Raw genomic sequence first — 17,638 nt, 5'->3', positions numbered from 1 at the left:
CCCCACCCCCCTTTCCAATCCTCCCTTCCCCACAGAAAAGAGCAGCTCTCCCAGTGACAGCACTAAGCATGGCACAGGATACTGTGATCCCAGGCACAAGCCTCACCCGAGGGCTTAAGAGCAAACAGGCCAAAGATATGCCCAGTCCAGCCGCCAGGTTCCCTGTGTACCAAGCCCATGGCCATCACACACTCTTGGAGTGGAGTACTCTGCAGAGCCATGCAGGCCGTGGTTCTCTGCGGCTGTTCCTATCAGCTGCCACAGTCTCTCTGAGGATGACTGGACTAGGCAGCTCTGAGGAGAGCAGGGAATCATTAGCTCTCTAGGCCACCCAGCTTCCAGTTCCTGTCACCCAGGCAGTGTTAGGCATGGGTCTCAAATTAGACCAGTTACTGGTTTGCCTTTATCCCTAACGCTAGGAGGCAGAGGCCAGAGGAGCTCTGTATTCAAAACCAGCCTGGTCTACAGAGTGAGTTCCAGGAAGCCAGGACTACACAGACAAACACTGTCTTGAAAAACTTTCCAAAGCTGAAATGTGAAATTTCTAAATCATTTATTGTTTATGTTTTTTCTAAATATGTTCATCCTATAGTAATGGGCTTTATTATGAATTCTCTCTTGTTTTAAGGTGGACTTTGCAAACCGGGAAAGCCAACTGGCATTTTATCACTGCATGGAGAAGTCTGGTCAAGACATGAGAGACTTCTATGAAATGTTAACAGAAAGAAGGTGGGTGTTTCTTCCGTCTCGTGTTGAGCCATCGGTCTTGGAGATGCACCTCAGAGCCAGCCCAGCCTTCGGTGCCTTTGGCAGCCCAGACCTGCCAAAATGGCCCGGGCTCCCGTTGATGTAGCCTGACATTTTGTTTTTCTCTTTTCTGCTTCTGCCCTACCCTCCCCAAACGCATTTTTAAATGTGTCATACAAAAAGCAAAGGTTTATTTTTATAAATCTGGTTTTTATGTAGTTGAAGTAGGTTGGGTTACCTTGTCTGTCCTTGGCCTCAGTCCTCACTGCGTGCCCTTCTGTTAGGAAGATTTGTGAAGTGTGACTCTTATAAATAGAGCAAGTCAGATCATTCACTTATAAACCTGTGATTTTGGCAGTGCAGAAGGTAAGCAATTTTTTTAGTCATGGTGATACCATGTTTGATATTTTTTCCTTCTGTTGATTAGATAAACTATTGTTTATACCAGAGTGAGCTTTCGCAGACGCTGGTCTGTGCTGGCCTCCTGGAGTGTCAGCTTTTGTTCCACACCCCACCCACCCACATCAACGGCTTTAGACAGTGAAGGTCAAGGCCTCTGGAACCCTGGAGACTAGAACCCCGCACGAGCCTCCCATGTGCTGCCACAGCTCCGGGTTTGCTGTGGTGGAGCGCACAGCAGGATCTCTTCGAGGCCTTTCCTAACTGGCTTTCCTGCTAAGTTACTGAATTCCTGAGCTTCTCAGTGACAACGACCCCCACTGCCACACTGAAAAGCTACGACTCTGACAGTCACTCATAAATCGATCCGAATTCAAACTGCAAGACACGGAAATGTTCAATTCTGCAGGCCAGAGAGCCAGAGGGCGCCTCTGTCACGGCCTCTACCATCAGAGGAAGAGCAAACTGCACAGAATGTTCTCCGCCCCAGCTCCCAGGGTAGTGGTTTGGAGTCATTGGTTATAGTTTTATTATTTGGGGTTTTGTTTGTTTGAGAGAACGTCTTATAAAGCCATGCCTTAGCCCCAGGCTTGTTTTATAGCTGAGGATGACCTTGAACGTGGTCTCTACGTGTACTGTAAGTGCACTGTGTGTGGTGTGCGCTACACCTGACTTAGGTGTGCGGGGAGTGGGGGGGTGTCTGACGTGGCCTTACCCTTGCCAGGCCTCACTGTGCTGGCTGAGCTGCTTCCTAGGATGCTGTCATTATATCAGTTCTTGAAGCAGTTCTACCTGAGGGTGGGGCGGAGGCAAGGGCGGGGCAGGGGCAAGGCGAGGCGAAGCGCCTGTTGGAGGCTTTGTTGCACTTGAGGCATGAGCAGTTGTTCTGGTCTTCTCTGTGTACATTAAACATTTCAACCGCAGTGTCTTGGGAGGGTCGGGTGATGTAGTAAAGGAGTTGGTTCTGTATAGTACTATTAAGACTCACTAATTCTAGTGAGGCTCTGGCTCTGTTCCTCAGTTCATTTCCATGGTTATTTATTCCCTCTAACGAACTTATCTCCAACTGTAGGAAGCAGAGGGAGAGGTTCGTTCCTGGGTGTCACTGGGCATGGAATGCATTCCTCACAGTCACGGACAAGGACCTTCCTTCCCTCTCTAGAAAGTGAGGGGAACTCTCCCCCCCTGAGTTGGTGGTGCCTTCTGGGAAAGATGCTTGACTCCCATGATTCACCTTAGGATTGCGCACACACACACAGGAATACACACACACGTACACACAAGCACGCATGCACTGGTTCCATGGAGCTCGTCCCTGCACAGAGTTCTATGCCTTTTGCTCTTCATGTCTCCCACTGGGAGGCAGCCCTTTGGCTTGGTTTCAGGTGGTAACTGCAGGTCGGAGAGCTTTTGGTGATTTGTTTGTGTCCCTGCTGCTGGGCACGGGAACACAAGATTTTGCATCAGTAGGCAAGCACAGGACCACTGAGATGCGTCTACGTGCTTTAGTCGTGTCACTTTATATCACCGAGGTCACAGGACGGCTCTGCCCACAGTTCCTGCCCGCCCGTGCAGGAACTTTGAGCTTTGCCCAGTCCCAGAAAGCTTCAGGATGAATTTACATAGTCAAACAGGTCTTCCTATCTTAACTTGAACAGAGTTTTCTCCAAACCTGACTGCCACAAGTTCTTGCTTGACAGGCAAGGCATCACGTTTTCAGTAGGATGAGCCCTCCCTTCTGCGAGGAGGGCAAGTAGCCTTGGGTGGATCCACCGTGCTGATGCGTCCCAATGTTCTGTTCTGTTTCCTGCTGAAATTAGTGAGATTCACGGACCCAGCAAAATAAGTTGTTGCCGTGTCTGTCCACGTGCGTGTGCGCGCGCGCACTTGAGCATAGGATATCAAGGGCAGAAATCAGCCCCTGTGTGTGTGTGTGTGTGTGTGTGTGTGTGTGTGTGTGTGTGTGTGTGTGTGTGTTATTGTGTCCTGAAACTTGCTCTGTAGAAAAAGCTGGCCTCAAACTCAGAGACCCGCCTGCCTCTGCCTCCTGAGTCTCCTGAATGCTGGGCTTTTTCTCTTTTCTTTCTCTTTTCTTTCCTTCTTTTCTTTCTTTTTTTTTCTTCTTCTTTTCGGAGCTGGGGACCGAACCCAGGGCCTTGCGCTTGCTAGGCACTACCACTCTACCACTGAGCTAAATCCCCAACCCCTTTTCTCTTTCTTTCTTAATTTCTTTCTTTCTTTCTTTCTTTCTTTCTTTCTTTCTTTCTTTCTTTCTTTCTTTCTTTCTTTCTTCTTTCTTGTATCTTACTTACTTTGTAACCCTCACTAGTCTGGAAGTTTCTGTGTACACAAAGCTGGCTTCAGTTTCAGGGACCTGCCTTTCTCTCCCTCCTAATAAGTGCTGGCACGAGAGGTGTTCAGCACCACATCCAGCCCCGGGTGTGTTGTTGATCTGTATTAGTGTGTTCCCGTGAGCCAGAGTGCTGTAAGAGCTGGGGAGAGTGAGGCTCGCAAGGCCAAGCCTGTGCGGTCGGTGATGTTCACTTGCTAGAGTGAACGAGCCTCGCCCACCCAAGACAGCAGCTTGCCGAGGCTGGCTGTTAGCCAGAGCCTGATGATTGATCAGTGATTGCTTGGTTGTGGGTAGCACTGAGGATTAAAGCTTAGGTTTGGCAGTGGCATCTCCAGGTCTCATTGAGTTCATTGGCTTTGAGCTTACTCTGCAACCCAAGATGGCTTAGAACCTGTGATTCTCCTGCCTCAGCCTCCAGGTAGCTGGGGTGGCAGGGTTGTGTCCTCACACCCAAGAGGACTGTTGGTCTGTAATTATGTAATGTGGACTCTAAAAGCGAAAAGTGACAGTCGCTTGCTTTCGTGTAGAATTGTATGATTATCATCATATTTTTGTGTACCACAGGCTGACCTTGAACCTGTGGTCTTCCTGCCTCCACCTGAGCTTATGCTTTGCTTTAAAACCCTAGATGTCAAGCTTTCAGGAGCTTGGCACTTGGGGACACTTTCCACTTAACATTCTCTAGGTTCTCAGTGAGACGCTCAGCAGGTGTGACCCGTGCCATGAAGGCCTGAGCTTGACTTTGGTCCCTGCAAGCTGGATGGAGGCAGGACCGAGGCTGCAGAGATGTCCTCAGACATCACACACATCAGACACACAACCAGGAGGAGTGCTGGGGAATGTGAATAATTCACTGTCCCTCTCGTGAGAGCACACTCAGTTTCCGTCGTGAATAACTCTTGTTCTTAGTACACTGGGCAAGCGGCTGGAGGGAGCGTCTCCGAGTGCTCAAAGCCAGCCTTGTTGGCTGGGAAAGTTTTAAATAAACAGAAAGGTTGAAGCTTTTTATTTCTTAAGATTTGTTTTATTTTTATGTGAACTGTGCATCATGGGTGAGTGTGCATCACCCAGTACCCAGCTAAGTCAGAACAGAGCACTGGGGCTGGAATAGATGGTTATGAGCTGTCTTGTGGGTACTAGGCATTGAGCCCAGGCTCTGTGCAAGAACAAATGCTTTTTTTTTTTTTTTTTTTTTATATGTATAAGTACACTGTAGCTGTCTTCAGACACACCAGAAGAGGGCATCAGATCCCATTACAGATGGTTGTGAGCCACCATGTGGTTGCTGGGATTTGAACTCAGGACCTCTGGAAGAGCAGTCGGTGCTCTAACCACTGAGCCGTCTCTCCAGCCCGAGAACAAATGCTTTTAACTGCTCAGTCATATCTAGCTGTGAAGCATATATTAGAGAGAGAGGGGTGGGTGGGGGGAGAGAAGATACTGTTTTAACATACAATCACTCGGGAGGCAGAGGCAGGCAGATCTCTGTGAGTTTGAGGCCAGCCTGATCTACAGAGTGAATTCCAGGACAGCCAGGGCTACACAGAGAAACCCTGTCTTGAAACAACAAAACCACCACCAACAAACATTTATTTTTTATTGTTGTTTTGGGGGGATAGGATCTCACTATATAATCTCGGTGGCCTAGAATTTGCTTTGTGGACCAGGCTGGCCTCCGACACCCAGAGATCTGCTTGCATGTTCCTTTATTTTATGCACCGAGTGTTTTACCTGCATTTTAGTCTGTGCACCGGATATCTCTGGTGCCCAAGGAAATCAGAAGGAGGCATCTGATCCCTGGAACTAGAGTTCCAGGTGAGACACTCTTTGGGAACTTACATAACCAGCATGTGCCATTTATTTGTGATGTTGAGTTTTTGTATAACTGTCAGTGTCAGTGCTACGGCACTGTTCCCTTAATCCCAGCACCCCAGAGGCAGAAGCAGGGGGTCTCTGTGACTTGGAAGCCAGCCTGGCCTACAGAGTGAGTTGCAGGCCAGAGCTTAATGAAAACATGAGAATTTTATTTAGGCGGCCAGCCTTAAATCCTCATGGCTTCATTTGGCTTGGGAGATCCTGCTGGGCACCTACGATTGGCCAAGTGACTAAGTAAACACTGAGGATTCCTGAGATCCTGGTGTAAGAGTTTGACTGTGCACTGCAGGCCTTCCTGCAACTTGTACAGTTGAGCCAGGTCTCAGTGCCCTCCTCCTACCTCTGTGTCTTGAGGGCTAGGATTGTGGAGGTGGGGGCTGCAAGGGTAAGAAGACAGAGGAGCTAACGTCGTCTTTCTCATGTTTGTCAGAGAGGAGCGAAGAGGATCCTATGACTACAGTCAAGACCGGACATACTATGAAAATGTCCGTACTCCGGGCGCCTACCCTGAGGACTCCAGGCGGGACTACCCAGCTCGAGGGAGAGAGCTTTACTCGGAGTGGGAGACGTACCAAGGAGAGTATTACGAGTCCCGATACTATGATGACCCTCGAGAGTACAGAGAATACAGGAGCGACCCTTATGAACAAGACATTCGGGAATACAGCTATAGGCAGAGAGAGCGGGAGCGAGAACGGGAGAGATTTGAATCTGACCGAGACCATGAGCGGAGGCCCATTGAGCGAAGTCAGAGTCCCGTGCACTTGCGTCGCCCACAGAGTCCCGGGGTGTCTCCTGCACATTCGGAGAGGTTGCCGAGTGACTCTGAGAGGAGACTGTACCGCCGGTCCTCAGAGAGAAGTGGAAGCTGCAGCTCGGTGTCTCCCCCACGGTACGATAAGCTGGAGAAGGCACGGTTGGAGCGCTATACAAAAAATGAAAAGACAGATAAAGAACGAATTTTTGACGCTGAGCGGGTGGAGAGGGAGAGGCGAGTAATCCGCAAGGAGAAAGTAGAGAAGGACAAACCCGAGAGGCAGAAACGGAAAGGAAAGGTGCACTCCCCTAGCTCTCAGTCTTCAGAAACAGAGCAGGAGAACGACCGAGATCAGAGCCCTGAGAAACCACGGGCTTCCACCAAACTGAGCAGAGACAGGACTGACAAGGAGGGGCCAGCCAAGAACCGCCTGGAGCTGGTGCCTTGTGTGGTTTTGACCCGAGTAAAGGAAAAGGAGGGTAAGGTCATCGACCACCCGCCCCCAGAGAAGCTCAAAGCCAGGCTTGCTCACGACACTGCCAAGTCCTCAGTGCTGGACCAGAAGTCCCAGGCTTCTCAGGTGGAGCCTCCTAAGGCAGACTCGTCTAAGGTGGACGCTGCCAGGGGGAAAGCGCTGAGGGAAAAGGCTTTTTCAAGCCACGCAGAGGTTGTGGATAAGGAGGGCAGGCCAAAGCTCAGGAAGCACCTCAAGCCCGAACAGGCGCCTGAGCTGAGTGCCCTGGACCTGGAGAAGCTTGAAGCAAGGAAAAGGCGCTTTGCAGATTCCAGCCTGAAAGTAGAAAAGCCAAGACCAGAGGTCAGGAAAACCAGCCCTGAGGCAGAGGACACTCGAGCGCTGTTAAAGAAGCAGCCTGACACACCGAGGGATGGTATTTTGCTGAGGGAAGGAGAGTCTGAAAGGAAGCCTGTGAGAAAAGAAATCCTTAAAAGGGAGTCAAAAAAAACCAAGCTGGAGAGACTTAATTCAACCCTCAGCCCCAAAGACTGCCAGGAACCTGCTGCTGTCTCTGCGGGGTCTGGCTCTCGGCCTAGCTCAGATGTCCACGCAGCCCTGGGAGAACCAGTACATGGATCTGTGGAGACCCAGGAAGCCCAGCCCAAAAAGGTCATGCCCTCAAAACCTCGGCTCAAACAGCTACAGCTCCTGGATAGCCAAGGGCCCGAGAAGGAGGAAGTGAGGAAAAACTACTGCCGGCTTCGCGAGGATCCAGTGGAGCACAAAGCAGGCCAGGAGAAGCCTCATGGAGTAAATGCTGAGGAGAAACTTGGCATTGACATCGATCACACGCAGAGCTACCGAAAGCAGATGGAGCAGAGTCGCCGGAAGCAGCAGATGGAGATGGAGATAGCAAAGTCTGAGAAGTTCGGCAGCCCCAAGAAAGATGTGGATGAGTATGAAAGGCGCAGCCTTGTGCACGAGGTGGGCAAGCCCCCTCAGGATGTCACCGACGACTCCCCGCCCAGCAAAAAGCGAAGGACAGATCACGTGGATTTCGATATCTGTACCAAAAGAGAGAGAAATTACCGAAGTTCACGGCAGATCAGCGAGGACTCGGAAAGAACCAGCTGTTCCCCCGGCGTCCACCACGGCTCCTTTCATGAAGATGATGATCCCATAGGCTCGCCTAGGTTAATGTCAGTGAAAGGGTCCCCTAGAGTGGATGACAAAGGTCTCCCCTATTCTAATGTAGCAGTGAGAGAAGACCCGTTCAGATGTACTCCTTATGATTCTGGCAAGAGAGAACAGGCAGCAGACATGGCCAAAATAAAGCTGTCTGTCTTGAGTTCTGAAGGTGAGCCAAACCGTTGGGACCCTCAGATGAAACAGGACCCCAGCCGCTTTGATGTCAGTTTCCCAAACAGCATAATTAAAAGAGACAGCCTGCGAAAGAGGTGTGTGCGCGATCTGGAGCCTGGCGAGGTGCCCTCTGATTCTGACGAGGACGCCGAGCACAGAGCCCAGTCACCCAGAGCTTCCAGCTTCTACGACAGCCCTCGGCTGTCTTTTTTATTGAGGGACAGAGACCATAAACTACGTGACCGAGATGACAGACTCTCTAGTTCTTTAGAAAGAAATAAATTTTATTCTTTTGCACTGGATAAGACAATCACACCAGACACTAAGGCTTTGCTTGAAAGAGCCAAATCCCTCTCGTCCTCCCGTGAAGAAAACTGGTCTTTCCTCGACTGGGGCTCCCGCTTTGCTAATTTTCGAGACAACAAAGATAAAGAGAAGGTTGACTCCGCCCCAAGACCGATTCCATCCTGGTACATGAAGAAGAAGAAAATCAGGACGGACTCAGAGGGGAAACTGGACGACAAGAAGGACGAGCACAGGGAAGAGGAGCAGGAGCGGCAGGAGTTATTTGCCTCTCGGTTCTTACACAGCTCCATCTTTGAACAAGATTCCAGGCGGCTGCAGCACCTTGAGAGAAAGAGCGAGGAGTCTGACTTCCCTCCCGGGCGGCTGTACGGCAGGCAGGCATCTGAGGGTGCGAACAGCACAAGTGACTCAGTCCAGGAGCCAGTGGTTCTGTTCCATAGCAGATTCATGGAGCTCACTCGGATGCAGCAGAAGGAGAAGGAGAAGGACCAGAAGCCCAAAGAGACTGAGAAACAGGAGGGTCCAGAGACTCCCAAGACTCCAGAACCCACCACTGAGACTAAAGAGCCGGAGCCCAAAGCCCCTGTTTCCGTTGCACTTCCTGCCATCACCGCTGTGACGCCAGAACCACCGCCACCAGCAGCAGCAGCAGCAGCAGCCGCCGCCGCCGCCGCCGCAGCAGCAGCAGCAGCAGCAGCAGCAGCAGCAGCAACAGCAGCAGAGAAGGCTGAGGAAACATCAGAGGCTCCTTCACTGGCAGGAGAGAGGCCCGAGGAGCCCACTCCTGTCTTGGAAGAAACAAAGCTTGTGTCTGAGCCGCCTTCTGAATCCGTGGAACAGCGCAAGCAGGTGGACTTATCCCCTGGAAAGGACAGCCATGACAGCACTGCTGTGGTAGCCTCCACTCCTCCAGAAAGCACAACTACTGACACTGTCCCTTGTGTGGACGCCGAGCCTCTGACTCCCGGAACCACAGTTTCCCAGGTAGAGAGCAGTGCAGACCCCAAACCCAGCAGTCCCCAGCCCCCTTCAAAACTGACTCAGAGGTGTGAAGAAGCTGAAGAGCCTAAAGTGGAGAGGCCAGAAACAACTGCAAGCATTGAACCTGACGCCACTGAGAAAGCCGAAGTCGTGCCTGAAGTTCAGCCCCCAGCTTCTGAGGATGTGGAAGCCAGTCCTCCCGTCACAGCAAAAGACCGGAAGACGACCAAAAGCAAGCGTTCCAAGACATCAGTCCCGGCAGCTGCCGCAAGCATCGTGGAGAAGCCTGTCACCAGGAAGAGCGAGAGGATAGACCGGGAGAAGATGAAGCGGTCCAGCTCTCCTCGTGGAGAAGCACAGAAGCTGTTAGAACTCAAGATGGAGGCAGACAAGGTCACGAGGACTGCGTCTAAAAGCTCTGGGGGCGACACAGAGCACCCTGAGCCTAGCTTGCCTCTCAGCAGAACCAGGCGCCGAAATGTAAGGAGTGTTTACGCCACCATGGGTGACCACGAAAGCCGGTCTCCAGCCAAAGAGCCTACTGAGCAACCCAGAGTGACCAGGAAGAGATTGGAGCGGGAGCTGCAGGAGGCTGTGGTAGTTCCCGCCACCCCTCGGAGGGGAAGGCCTCCTAAAACGCGCCGGCGTGTCGAAGAGGGCGGTGAGCAGGAAAGAAAAGAACCAGCAGACACACCCAGGCCTGCTGAGGGGCGGAGGTCTCCCAGGTCTCAAAAATTGGCAGCTACAGGTGGGCCCCAAGGGAAAAGGGGGCGGAATGAGCACAGGGCCGAGGCCGCTGAGGCCACTGCCCAGGTGAGCGCGAGAGAAGGGAACGCTAAGGCCAGGGGCGATAGAGAAGCAGCAAGTGAGACAAGGCGCGACAGGAAAGACCCCAGCACAGACAAAGACGGGCCTGACATCTTCCCAGTTGAGGTAGAGAGAAAACCTCCAGAGAAAACCTACAAATCAAAGAGAGGCCGTGCTCGTAGCACCAGGTCAGGGATGGACAGAGCTGCACATCTGAAAAGTCTGGAGATGGCCAGGCAGGCAGCAGACAAGGAGGCAGAGCCTGTGGCCGCCTCCCCTGAGAAAAACGAGAGCCCCCTGGAGGGAAGTGGCGTCTCTCCTCAGCTGGCAGACAACCCAGCCGACCCTGACAAGGAAGCAGAGAAGGAAAGTGTGTCTGCCTCCACGGTGTCCCCAGAAGCCAGGCAGCTAACCAAGCAGATGGAGCTGCAGCAGGCTGTGGAGAACATTGCAAAGGTGGCCGAGCCCTCAGCTGCTGCAGCTGACAAGGGCACAGCCACAGCCGCGTCTGAAGAGCCCGCCGCTGAGGATGGCCACAAGCCGGCACACCAGGCAAGCGAAACTGAATTGGCTGCGGCCATTGGCTCCATCATCAGTGACAGCTCTGGAGAGCCAGAAAACTTCTCTGCTTCTCCCTCTGTCCCCCCAGGATCTCAGACACATCTCCAGGAAGGAATGGAGCCAGGGCCCCACGAGGCCACACCAGGAATCTTGGAGACAGAGGCAGCAACAGAGTCTTCTGCCCAAGAAGCCAGTGCCTCGGACCCACCAGCAGGCTCTGCGGACACCAAGGAAGCCAGAGGAAATAGCAGTGACTCTGTGCAGCAAGCCAAGGAGGCTAAAGTGGCAGTCACTCCTCCCCGGAAAGACAAAGGGCGCCAAAAGACGACACGATCACGCCGGAAAAGGAACGTTAACAAGAAAGTGGCCGCTGCCACAGAGACTCGTGCCTCTGAGGCTGAGCAGCCACAAAGTGAGAGCCCTGCTGCTGCTGCTGCCGCCGCCGCCGCCGCTGCCGCTGCCGCTGAGGCTGAGGTGGTGGTGGCAGCAGCACCCCCAGAAGAGCCCCAGGAAGAAAAGCAGAGTGAGAAGCCTCACTCCCCTCTCAGGGAGTGCACTTCTGACCCCAGCAAGACCCCACCTGCTGAGAGTCTGTCCCAGGAAAACAGTGTTGAAGAAAAGACTCCATGCAAAACCCCTGCCCCCCCTGACCTGCCCCCCCTTTCACAGCCAGCACTGGTGGATGATGAACCCCAAGCCAGGTTCAAGGTGCATTCAATCATCGAAAGTGATCCAGTGACCCCACCCAGTGACTCCAGCATACCTCCACCCACAATTCCTTTAGTGACCATAGCAAAGCTCCCACCTCCTGTCATCCCTGGGGGAGTCCCACATCAGAGTCCCCCTCCTAAGGTGACAGAGTGGATCACAAGACAGGAAGAGCCTCGGGCTCAGTCTGCCCCCTCACCGGCTCTTCCCCCAGACACAAAGGCTTCTGATGTAGACACTAGCTCCAGTACACTGAGGAAGATCCTCATGGACCCCAAATATGTGTCTGCCACAGATGTTACTTCCACAAGTGTCACTGCGGCCATTGCAGAGCCTGTGAGTGCCCCTCGTCTGCAGGAGGCGCCGGCCCCTCCCTGTGAACCTAAGCGCCCTCCCTCAGAAGAGAAGGTAGCAGCCGCAGTACCACATGCCGACACACAGGCCTCAGAGGTTCCAGTCGCTGCTGACAAAGAGAAGGTGGCCCCTGTCATCGCCCCTAAAATCACATCAGTTATTAGCCGGATGCCTGTTAGCATCGACCTGGAGAACTCACAGAAGATAACGTTGGCAAAGCCGGCTCCGCAGACCCTGACCGGCCTGGTGAGCGCCCTAACTGGCCTGGTGAATGTCTCTCTGGTCCCAGTGAATGCCTTAAAGGGGCCTGTGAAGGGCTCTGTAGCCACCCTGAAAGGTTTGGTGAGCACCCCTGCTGGGCCTGTGAATCTCCTAAAGGGGCCCGTGAATGTCCTCACCGGTCCTGTCAACGTCCTGACCACTCCAGTGAGTGCCACGGTGGGCACAGTGAGCGCTGCCCCTGGTACCGTGACTGCTGCCTGTGGTGTGACTGCCACTACAGGCACAGCAGCCATGTCGGGTGCAGTGCCTGCCCCAGCAGCAAAGGGCAAGCAGAGGTCAAGCAGCAACGAGAACAGCCGCTTCCACCCTGGGTCAATGTCCGTCATCGATGACCGCCCAGCAGACACAGGCTCTGGCGCAGGGCTGCGTGTGAATACTTCAGAAGGGGTCGTGCTCCTGAGCTACTCAGGACAGAAGACGGAAGGCCCTCAGCGCATCAGTGCTAAGATCAGCCAGATCCCTCCGGCCAGTGCAATGGACATCGAGTTCCAGCAGTCAGTATCGAAGTCCCAGGTGAAAGCCGACTCCGTCACCCCGACCCAGGCTGCACCCAAAGGCCCTCAGACCCCTTCTGCCTTTGCAAACGTGGCTGCCCACTCTACCCTGGTCCTGACTGCCCAGACATACAATGCCTCTCCCGTGATCTCCTCTGTGAAGACCGACCGTCCATCCTTGGAGAAGCCCGAGCCCATTCACCTCTCCGTGTCCACCCCTGTCACCCAGGGGGGCACAGTGAAGGTTCTCACCCAGGGCATCAACACACCCCCAGTGCTGGTTCACAACCAGCTTGTCCTCACCCCAAGCATCGTCACCACTAACAAGAAACTTGCTGACCCTGTCACTCTGAAAATAGAGACCAAGGTCCTTCAGCCGGCTAACCTGGGGCCCACCCTCACTCCCCACCACCCCCCTGCCCTTCCCAGCAAACTGCCGGCCGAAGTGAACCATGTTCCTTCCGGACCCAGCAACCCAGCAGATCGAACCATTGCCCACTTGGCAACCACAAAACCAGATACTCATTCTCCTCGACCCGCTGGGCCTACACCAGGCCCATTCCCAAGGGCCTGCCATCCCAGCAGCACGACATCCACAGCGCTTTCCACCAATGCAACTGTCATGCTGGCTGCAGGCATTCCAGTGCCACAGTTCATCTCCAGCATACACCCAGAGCAGTCTGTCATCATGCCCCCCCACAGCATCACTCAGACCGTGTCTCTCGGTCACCTGTCCCAAGGCGAGGTGAGAATGAGCACACCCACCTTGCCCAGCATCACCTACAGCATCCGGCCAGAGACCCTGCACTCTCCTCGGGCCCCTCTGCAGCCCCAACAGATAGAAGCAAGGGCCCCACAGCGTGTGAGCACGCCCCAGCCAGCCACAACTGCTGTGCCCGCGCTGGCCACACAGCACCCTCCCGAGGAAGAAGTTCACTACCACCTCCCTGTGGCTCGAGCTGCAGCCCCTGTGCAGTCAGAAGTGCTGGTCATGCAGTCCGAGTACCGGTTACACCCATACACCGTGCCCCGAGACGTCCGGATCATGGTGCATCCACATGTGACTGCTGTCAGTGAACAGCCCAGGGCCACAGAGGGCGTGGTGAAGGTGCCACCAGCCAGCAAGGCCCCCCAGCAACTGGTGAAAGAAGTGGTTAAGACTTCAGATGCCAAAGCAGTCCCAGCTCCAGCCCCCGTCCCGGTCCCTGTCCCTGTCCCGACCCCTGCCCCACCCCCTCATGGTGAGGCCCGAATTCTCACAGTCACCCCCAGCAGCCAGCTTCAGGGGCTGCCTCTGACCCCGCCTGTGGTGGTAACCCACGGGGTGCAGATTGTGCACTCCAGCGGGGAGCTGTTCCAAGAGTATAGGTATGGCGACATCCGTACCTACCACGCCCCTGCTCAGCTCACACATACTCAGTTTCCTGTCGCCTCCTCCATCAACCTACCCTCCAGGACCAAGACCTCGGCCCAGGTGAGGAAGCCAGGTTCCGGGACACTGTAGATCTCAATAAAGTAAGTTTGGGGGATAGGAGAGATGACTCAGCAGTTAAGAGCACTACTGCTCTTCCAGAGGTTCTGAGTTCAAATCCCAGCAACCACATGACGGCTCACAACCATATGTAATGGGATCCGAGGTGCTCTGCTGATGTGTCTGAAGACAGCTACAGTGTACTCAGGAACATGAAGTAAATAGACCTTAGAAAGGCAGGGGGACAGTCGAGGTGGGGAGTGGGTCAGATACTTTGTGCAAGGGCTCCTACCTGTAGGGTGAGAAGTATGTTCGGTGCTTCTTAACATGAGGTGAGCTCCACTACCCGTGAGACACAGGTGCCTCTCTCTGGGCCCACTGAGCTCTTGTTGGGAGCAGGGGCTTTTGTACAGCCAGTTCTGACTGTCCCTTTGTCTTCTTCCCAACTCCAGGGCCCCCCCGAAAGTGAGCCCTTGCAGTCTACGCAGCCTGCACAGCCTGCCCCATCTACGCAGTCCACACAGCCTGTACCACCTGCCCCACCCTGCCAGCCCTCCCAGCTCAGCCAGCCTGCCCAGCCACCAAGTGGCAAGATTCCTCAGGTCTCCCAAGAAGCCAAGGGGACACAGACAGGAGGGATAGAGCAGACTCGCCTCCCAGCCATGCCCACGAACAGGCCGTCTGAGCCACATGCTCAGGCTCAGAGGGCACCGGGGGAAACCCCCCAACCAGCCCATCCCTCCCCCGTGTCAGTCGCCATGAAGCCGGACCTCCCAACCCCTCTTGCCTCTCAGGCTGCCCCAAAGCAGCCATTGTTTGTCCCCGTAAACTCAGGCACGAGCACCCCACCCGGACTGGCTCTGCCTCATGCTGAAGCCCAGCCAGCCCCAAAGCAAGACTCTGCTCCACACGGGACACCACAAAGGCCCGTGGATATGGTCCAGCTTCTGAAGGTAAGATGGCAGAGGCTGCTCAAGACGTGCTGACCTGGTTCTAAGTGTTAACGCAGACCAGCAGGCTGCTGAGGGCCATGCTGGACAAGCCGTGACCCTGTTTCTCTTGTTTGTCCTGCTAAGCAGAAGTACCCCATCGTGTGGCAGGGCCTGCTGGCCCTCAAGAACGACACAGCTGCTGTGCAGCTCCACTTTGTCTCTGGCAACAACGTCCTGGCTCACCGCTCCCTGCCCCTCTCTGAAGGCGGCCCCCCGCTGCGGATCGCCCAAAGGATGCGACTGGAGGCCTCGCAACTGGAAGGAGTTGCCAGGAGGATGACAGTAAGTGTGGGCCGGGTAAACACCCATGCACTTCACAGGGAGGGAGGGACAAGAAGACACAGCAGCGACAACTCTGGAAGCAGACAGTGAGAGAAGCTCTGCTTGGGTAGAGACCTCAGGACCGCGAGAGCGCTCGCACGCACATGCTCTCAGGGCACACACGTGTTGTGACAGCCATCTTAGATAGAGCACCTTGGCTAGTCAGGAGATCCCTAACCATTCCCCTTTGCTGCAGGTGGAAACAGACTACTGCCTGTTGCTGGCTCTGCCCTGTGGCCGTGACCAGGAGGATGTCGTAAGCCAGACCGAGTCCCTCAAGGCTGCCTTTATCACTTACCTGCAGGCCAAGCAAGCAGCAGGGATTATCAATGTCCCCAATCCTGGCTCCAATCAGGTTGGTCCATTGTCCTATCCTACCCCCAAGTAGAACCGGTTTAGGGCAGGGCAGGAGGGCTGGTCTACCAGATAGGGTGGATATTCTCGTACTAACCAGAATACCCCAGGAGTTGCTAGAGGAGGTGGGCATGTAAGTAACATGGGTAATGGCCACCAATTGCCCATCCTGGAGAGGGGGGCTAGGGGACAGCTGAGGGAGGGGTAGTGTACACCTTGAACTGTAGAGCTGGTAACATGGCACCAAGCCCTGATGCCCTGCCTACCAGGCACAAGCGGGGTGGGAGGGTCACGGAAGATGGTGGTTCCCACTCTCTCTCTCCTTCCCCAGCCCGCCTATGTGCTGCAGATCTTCCCACCCTGTGAGTTCTCCGAGAGCCACCTCTCCCGGCTGGCCCCTGACCTCCTTGCCAGCATCTCCAACATCTCTCCCCACCTCATGATTGTCATTGCCTCAGTGTGAGGCTCCGAATGGTCGCCACCTCAGGGCGTTTTCCTGAGGCTCTGCTGCAAAAAAATAAATAAATAAATAAAATAAAATAAAAAAATGAACACAGGACAGAACCATGGACAACCCAGCCAGGCAGAGGGGAAGCTGCTGAGGGGCAGACTGCCAGGCGCCACCAGCTGCCCTCGCCCTCGTGCCCGCCCAGCTCTATGGATCGACCTCCTCTGGGGGTGGTGCTGCTTGTATGTTTACATGAAATTCTCGCCCAGGACAGACCACCGACCCATGGACTCGCAGAAACCTTAGGGGCTGGGTTTCTCTCCTCACCTGGAGAAAAGGAACCGGGCTGTGGGATTCTTCTGTTTTGTTAAACAGAATGGATCAGCCTTTGCACTAAGTTAGTGACTCGCAAGTCAACACGGGCTGCGATGCTCTGGCCGTGTACTTGAGCACGCCGTGGACTCATGCAGGACTTGGGACTTGTGCTGAAACCTTGGGGTCAGGAACATTTCATTGGGTTTTTGCCCCATCCCCTCCTCCTCCCTTACCCTGCTCATCAGACAGTCATCTTTCTTAATTCTCCTGCCGCCGCCGCCGCCGCCACCTTCAACTCACCGGATGTACAGTTTACAGTTGAGTAAAAGCGAACAGAAGGATTTTCTTTCTTGGTCGGATGTGCAGAACTTGGGGTGTGTATATATAAATATATAATATATATAAATATATATAATACTGACTTAAATCAAATTTCCCTGACATACATTTTTTTTAATCTGTGCCAAAAATGTGTTTTCAAAGAAAATCTTATTTTCATACTCAGACTTTGTACCGTCACTCATTTGTATAAGTGCGTCGTCACTGCACGGGTCCTGTCCTGCAACATAGAAGAGTCACAGCACCTGTACAAAGACCTGGCCACTCCACTCCCTCTCCTGTGACCGGACCTCTCCCTGACTCCTAACACTTATTAATTTATGAAACTGTTTTCCTCAGCGCAGTTTTGTTCTGTGTGTCCATTGGATTACAAACTTTATTAAAAAATACAAAACACTTCACGTGTGAAGGTGGTTGTCACTCTGGGAGCTGCGAACAAGGACCCTGTCTGCTACCTAAACTTTGCCTTGTGCTCAGCCTAGGCCACTGGGTAGGCGCCCCAGACCACATACAGAGACCCTTTCTCCACCCCCTTGCAAGCCCCTGCCCCTGCTGGTGCCTTCTCCCCTCCCCGGGCCAGGCTCCTGGTAGTTGGCAAGGAGCCCACTATTCCTGCGGCTGTTAATCCTGTGCCCGCCTCAAGAAGGAGCTAGAGCACCGAGCATTCTCTGGGGGATGCAGTGGGGACTACAAAGCAGGCCTGTCCAGTTGGAGCTGGCTGCTCCCCTCCTGTCTCCTTGCCAGCCTGGTAGCACACTGCAGCAAGTCGGCATTGGCTCGGCATGGCGCTGAGTTGCCTGGGCATGGTCAAGCAGGTACTAGGCCCTACTTTACTGGGAAGCCAGCCAGTGTCCTGTACCTGCATTGCTCTGGCTGCATCCGGGCAAGTCAAGCCACAGGGTGCCTGCCGCCCACACCCTAAATAACTTGTACAGTATGGGGTCCACTTCCCACG

General features: G+C 54.0%; 1 protein-coding gene across 7 annotated transcripts in view; it reads left to right on the top strand.

The window, feature by feature from the left end:
- Spen (spen family transcriptional repressor) overlaps positions 1–17,080 on the top strand; it is a 70,177-nt gene extending 53,097 nt beyond the window's left edge. For 4 of the 7 annotated variants that reach the window (XM_087551230.1, XM_087551228.1, XM_087551232.1 and 1 more), the window contains 6 exons: positions 629–729; positions 5,805–13,917; positions 14,367–14,867; positions 14,991–15,188; positions 15,424–15,582; positions 15,913–17,079. In XM_087551230.1, the coding sequence (XP_087407356.1) occupies positions 629–729; positions 5,805–13,917; positions 14,367–14,867; positions 14,991–15,188; positions 15,424–15,582; positions 15,913–16,044 (9,204 nt within the window). In that variant the 3' untranslated portion in view covers positions 16,045–17,079. 7 annotated transcript variants of the gene reach the window in all.
- Positions 17,081–17,638: the final 558 nt, after the last annotated feature.

This window comes from Rattus norvegicus, chromosome 5 (assembly GCF_021556685.1).
Source record: "Rattus norvegicus strain SHRSP/BbbUtx chromosome 5, alternate assembly SHRSP_T2T, whole genome shotgun sequence".
NCBI classification, from domain to species: Eukaryota; Metazoa; Chordata; class Mammalia; order Rodentia; family Muridae; genus Rattus; species Rattus norvegicus.
The sequence above is the reverse complement of the archived record's forward strand: the minus strand, read 5'-3'. Positions and strand labels throughout refer to the sequence as shown.